This window comes from Vigna radiata, chromosome 5, assembly GCF_000741045.1.
Source record: "Vigna radiata var. radiata cultivar VC1973A chromosome 5, Vradiata_ver6, whole genome shotgun sequence".
NCBI lineage: Eukaryota > Viridiplantae > Streptophyta > Magnoliopsida > Fabales > Fabaceae > Vigna > Vigna radiata.
Genome location: NC_028355.1, coordinates 11,231,829 through 11,237,941, shown reverse-complemented (window position 1 = coordinate 11,237,941; position 6,113 = coordinate 11,231,829). Strand labels below are relative to the sequence as shown.

The 6,113-nt window shown below is 35.5% G+C and overlaps 1 protein-coding gene across 5 annotated transcripts; it reads left to right on the top strand.

Annotated features, from left to right (window-relative positions):
• Positions 1–697: 697 nt before the first annotated feature.
• Positions 698–5,797, top strand: LOC106761093 (protein STICHEL-like 2). 5 transcript variants are annotated; one of them, XM_022780608.1, is made up of 7 exons: positions 698–1,104; positions 1,311–1,360; positions 1,942–3,559; positions 3,644–3,863; positions 3,984–4,169; positions 4,330–4,509; positions 4,924–5,797. In XM_022780608.1, the coding sequence occupies exons 3-7, from the start codon at positions 1,979–1,981 to the stop codon at positions 5,622–5,624; spliced, it is 2,868 nt and encodes a 955-aa protein (XP_022636329.1). In that variant the 5' UTR covers positions 698–1,104; positions 1,311–1,360; positions 1,942–1,978; the 3' UTR covers positions 5,625–5,797. The 5 variants fall into 5 exon arrangements, with proteins under 5 accessions (XP_022636329.1, XP_022636330.1, XP_022636328.1 ...); XM_022780609.1 differs by lacking the exon at positions 1,311–1,360; XM_022780607.1 differs by having other exon boundaries at positions 1,311–3,559.
• Positions 5,798–6,113: the final 316 nt, after the last annotated feature.

Here is a 6,113-nt window from a genome sequence, read left to right as displayed (position 1 = left end):
AGTTTATTATTTTATCTTTTCTCTGTCCATCTAACTGAAATTTATTTAAAAATTAAAAGTTACTTAAAAATATAATTAAGACAAGAATAACTTATGATCTTAAACTTTGCAAATAACAAATAAGTAAAAAAGAATCTTCAGAAGTTTGAAAATTAAAATGAAAAAAAAAATATAATGTAATTAGCCAATAGAAAATAAGTCAAATATTAGTAAAATATATCTTAATTAGTTTTTTAAGAAAAAAATTAAAATAATCAGTTTTTGAAAAAATAAAATTGAAAGGGTTAAACTAAGATATATAATATACGAAGAGGTACTGAATGAGCAGAAAATATACACATAATTGTAATAAACTGCACAGACCCCAACATTTTGAATACCTTCAAATTTAAGAAGTTTGACTAATTTGTCTAATGTTTTCTTTGATATCTATCTAGAAAATAGATGCTCCAGTTGAATAAATTCGTAAAAGATAAAATAAAATATAATTTCAAATTTAAATTTTTGAAACAGTGAATTTATAATTCTTTTTTTACTTTTTCTCATTGTTTATCTCATAGCTGATTTTGTAGCATAAAAGACAGCATTGACTAATGCAGTACTAGTGTAAAGTGCAAAGATACTAAAAAGACAAAGTTGTACCAAAATAATTGAAATTTTCACCAATAATAAATTGTAGAGTAGAAGAGTGAGCAACCGTAGGGGGCACAAGAGTGTGCTGGTCCTAGTCCTCGGAAAGTGAAACAAGCAAAGAGTGCAATGTGGTGTGTGTCGAACAACGAGGAGAGAAGAAATTAGCATTGCAGGATCCGACCGAAACCTCAGTATTTTTTTGTTTTTTTTTTTTTTTTTATCTTCAACTAAATTAACCGAAACCATTCCCCTAAATTACGAAATTACCCTCTCCTTTCTTTCTGAAAAGGGCTCGCTGGTCGAGACTCCCCCACCAACCTCTCAACCCAAAACTCTTAACTGCACTGCTCTCACCACCCATGGCCCCTCTCATTCACGGCATTTACTGTTTTGCCACTCCCTCTTCTATATCTCCCTCCCTGCATTCAGCACTGCTTCTACAACATTTATCTTTTTTTCTTCTCTTCCCAGGTTTTTCTTTTTTAAAACTTTGTCCTTTCACTTTGTTTTTTCCCCCTCAGACATTATTTTATGTTATGGAAATTTGAACTTCAGATTCTCTCCCTCTCCTCATTTTTTTTTCTTTCACTGTTGTTTTATTATATGTTTTTTTGTTTTTGTTTTGTTTTGATATTGCTGTGGGAATATAAACGGCTTCGGCATGGGTTCCACTGCAGTGTAACGTCTCAATGGGAGTGCTTGCTGCTGCTGTTTTGTGTTGTTCAAGGTCGTTTTCTGCTGCTGGAAATCTGTTGTCCTTTTTGGCCATTAAAGGATTCATCTAGTTTGCTTACTTGCCGGTCAATTGCATGTGTTGTTGACATTAAGTTATGCTTGATTTTCTCAGTGTTTCTATCTCTTTTCATCTGTCTCATTTTCTTTCTTATTTCTTTTTCTTTTCTATCCTTTTTGTTTATTGTATTTATCTCTCTTTTTCAGTTCCCAATCACCCGAATGGGTAAACTTTTATATTTTTCTACAGATCATGAAAAAATGTCAGGTAGACACACCTAGATATTTTAAAAAAGAAAGTGGAAGCTAGAGAGATAAAGAAAGGAAAAAGGGAGAAAGAGAGAGAAATGTAGAATGGAGAAGGTTAATAAAGTGTTGAAGATGATAAGATGTTGATGTATAATTATTGTTTATTTTGACCACATTATCTTTGTGTGTTTTCTTGAAGGGGTGTATTAGGAGGTATAAAGAACTGCTTTTTTGTGCTCTGCTTTGCTGGGTTGTTTTATGTGTCCCCACCTCTTTTTCTATGTGATTTGTATTTTGCTTTGTGTTGATGTTTTCTTTGTCTTGTAGGTGGTGAAGGTTGAATTGTTTTTAGTGGTGTGAGATAATGATGGAAGGGCAGCGGCATTCGGTTGATATTCCAATTTCTAAAACTCTTGTGGCACTGAGGAGAGTCAGGTCATTGAGGGATCCCTCAACTAATTCTATGAGCAAGCTCTGTTATTTGATCGATAATGTGCATTGGGAAAATGGTTCTGCTAATGACATTTCCCTTAGGTTTTCTGATGCTGTTAAGCCATGTGATTCTGATGATAATGCTGCTATCAGATCAAGAAATTTAGGTTTCAAGGCACAAAGGGAGCAGAAAGATGCTGATTCTGCATTCAACTCAAGGCTGAAGCCTAATGGGATTTCTTGCCAGGGTCTCCAACAAGATGGCGAACCAGTTTACTCTAAGCGTAATCTGCAATGCATTTCTGGAAACAAATCACCAAGTGAAAGTTGTGGTAGCAACCATGGGGGTAAAGGATTGGACTTGACTTCAGTTGTGCTTCCAAGTAATAATGATTTCAAGGATGGGGATTCATGTTATGTAGCAACTGCTATATCATCTCAATTAGGGAGAATAGATTGCTCTAAGTCAGCAAAAAAGTCTCTGCGCAAGAATCAAGTAAAACCATCAGAGTTAGTAGGCAGTGTTGATGGCAATGTTAGTCCATACCCTTCTGGTTATGATGCTTTCTCACCCTATAGTGGTTCAGTAGGCATAAATCAAGGTATGGGTAGTTTAGATGATAATGATAATGGGTGTGGAATAAGCTGTTGTTGGTCAAAATCACCAAGATTTAGAGAATCCAATCTATATGGTGAGATAGAAGACCGTCCTTTGATATCTCACCGTGTTGATGAGTCAGATCTTCATGCACCCAGAAGCATGAGAAACAATGGTGGCGGGATTGGTCTGAATTTGGAAACTCCTAGAAGTTTGTCCATGAAATTTAGGCCTAAAACATTTAGTGATTTGGTTGGACAAAATGTGGTAGTAAGGTCTCTGTTGGGGGCCATCTCCAGAGGAAGGATAACATCCTTTTATCTGTTCTATGGTCCACGTGGAACCGGCAAGACATCTGCCTCTAGGATATTTGCTGCTGCACTGAATTGTCTTTCTTTTGAGGAACAGAGGCCATGTGGCCTATGCAGAGAATGTATTGTATTCTTTTCTGGAAGAAGTAAAGATTTTAAGGAAGTGGATTCTGTGAGAATCAATCGCACCGACCAGGTTAAGTCCCTTGTTAAGAGTGCAAGCACCCCCCCAGTCTCCTCACGTTTCAAGGTTTTCATTATTGATGAGTGCCAGCTATTGAATGTGGAAACATGGGCAAGCATTTCCAATAGCCTTGATAACCTTTCTCAACATGTGGTTTTCGTGATGATAACTCCTGAGTTGGATAAGCTTCCTCGGAGTGTAGTTTCCCGGGCTCAGAGGTATCACTTTCCAAAGGTTAAAGACGCTGACATTGTATGCAGATTGCAAAGTATTTGTGCCGAAGAAGCTCTTGATTTTGAACAGGAAGCTTTGGACTTTATTGCTGCAAAATCTTGTGGGTCTGTTAGGGATGCAGAAATGATGCTTGATCAGATGAGTTTGCTGGGTAAAAAGATCAATATCTCTTTAGCTTATGAGCTTGTAAGTCTAGCACTTTTGTTTATGTATTCCCTCCAACTTCAATTTTTCCTTTGCATTCTTGCTTACCCATTTGTTGTTCTGCAGACTGGGATCGTTTCAGATGATGAATTACTCGATTTGCTGGATCTAGCTTTTTCATCCGACACTTCAAATACAGTCATTAGAGCTCGGGAGCTGATGAGATCAAGGATAGATCCTTTGCAACTTGTATCACAATTAGCAAATCTCATTATGGACATACTTGCAGGGAAATGTGAAAATGGTGGTCCAGAAGTCAGAAGTAGATTTTATAGGAAATATACCTGTAAGTGGTGTTGTGTTTCTCAAGCATAATTGATTTTATATCTTATTTAGCTCTCTGGTAAAATTCTATTCTCCTCATATCTTAGTTCTGTTATCCGACTAGTTTTTTTGTCTATTACAGCGGAAGCTGATCTGCAGAAACTAAACAATGCATTGAAAATACTTTCTGAAACTGAGAAGCAGCTGAGAATTTCTAAGAATCAAACAACATGGTTCACCGTAGCTCTCCTACAGCTAAGTTCTGTAGATTATCAATGTGTGGATGCAAATGACACCAAATTTAGTCTTAGAGGTGCATGCAATGGAGGTGAGCTTAACCTTTTTGCTTGGCCTGTTACATTATTTTCAATTTCTTTTCTCCTTGGGATTGGCAGAATGGAGTAGCTTTGTCAGGTAGAAAATTCTAACCTTTCTCTTCATTCCTTGAATGGATAAAAATAGTAACATCGGCATTACACTATCCACAGTTCAAAACTTGGAGCATTTTGCTAACAAGTCATACAGATTAGGAGTGCCGGAGGATCACAAAGGAACATTGGATTCCATTTGGTATAAAGCCACTGAGATGTGTCATTCTAGTCAGCTCAAAACTTTTCTCAGGAAGAAGGGGAAGTTGTCGTCACTTCATGTTGATCGCAGTACAGCTTGTAATTTTCTTTTCCTTTTCTCTGCTGTTGCTGTTCATTTACCATTCAGTTAAAAATTTCCTCTATCACAGTATAACTGCTTTCTGCTGTTCTGTTTGGTGTTTCTGTCACACTTCTTCTTTCAGAAATTTGCTTCTTTATTGTCTGAAGAGAAAACCAACTCGCCCTTTTAGAACAAACCCTTTTAAATATGCTTGTGTTGATTGAAATTTATTAGAAATGACAGTTTTTGTGGGTCTCACTTTTATTCTATAAACTATTCTCTTAATTTTTGTACTTTCCTTATAAATTTTAACCATTTGGAGGAATGCGTTTCTACCAGATTTTAAATGTACTTGTAAATTTTAAATATTACCCATGTCTAAATTTACTAGAATTTTTACCTGAGATTAATAATAATGCACTAATTTGCAGGTCTTGCTATTGCCGAGTTAGAGTTCCAGCATAGTCACCATGTATCCAAGGCCGAGAAGTCATGGAAAATGATTGCAAGCTCTTTGCAATTCATATTGGGTTGCAATGTGGAGTTGAGGATCACTTATACACCTTGTGCTTCAGATTCTAGGTATTGCAAACTGAAGAGATCAACTTTCAGTTTCTTCACTTGTTCCGGCAGAAATCGGCAACAGAAGTCACTGTCATCTAATGAACAAGGAAGTGAATCAGATTATGGTGATTGCTCCTCAGAAAATCCCATTATAAAGGACAAAACTTCTACCTCTGATTGTGGAATGGATGCTGTAACAGCTTTGAGGAGTTGTGAAGGGAATTTGCTGAGCTCAGGGGAAAGATTTTTTAATAGATCATTTCAAGAGGGTACGAAGACATCATGTGTTGAAGTTGATTCTTCCAAGGAAAAGGGTTGCAATGGTGCTCATCTAGATCCATCAATCCTTGATTCAGATAATGACCACTTTAACTGTTTTCCTAAAACCCTTTGGCTTCAAAAGAAGTTCCGTTCTTCGTATTCATCCAAGTTGTCTTTTCAAGGCATGCAACAACAGAAAGATTTTGTTTTGTCTGTCCCGAAGTGTACATGTTCTGGGACATATACCTATGCTAATGAACCCTGCATTTTTTCTGGTAGCTGTAAGAATTGCACCAAAGCTTCTTAGAAGAAAGTAAGTTAACTTGTTATGTGTTTACATTGTTATAATTGTTTTTGAGACTGCACTACAGTGATAAAGTAGCATAGTTGGATAGAATTCTTGTTGTTTGATTAAAGTGCTTCCTGATACTATTGTTTTGCTGCGAGATTGATTACTGAAATTGTTACACACATTTGTTTGCTCAAATAGATTATCCAGTTAAGAAAGTGATGCCAAATACAAATTTTTTCTACAATTGATTGCAATAATCATGCATGTGATAAGAGAATTATCCAATTAAGCAGTTTTATGGTGACAAAATATTTTATTATTATCCTCCTTTATAGTACTGAATATAAATAAATCAAATTTTATTAAATTTGTTTTCTGTCATGCTACTTTTTTATTTGATAAAAACAATGAAAATCATAAATCAACAATTGTTATTTTAAATTTCAACATAATACATTATTTGGAATAATATAAAAATATGAATAATAATAATTATTTTTAAAA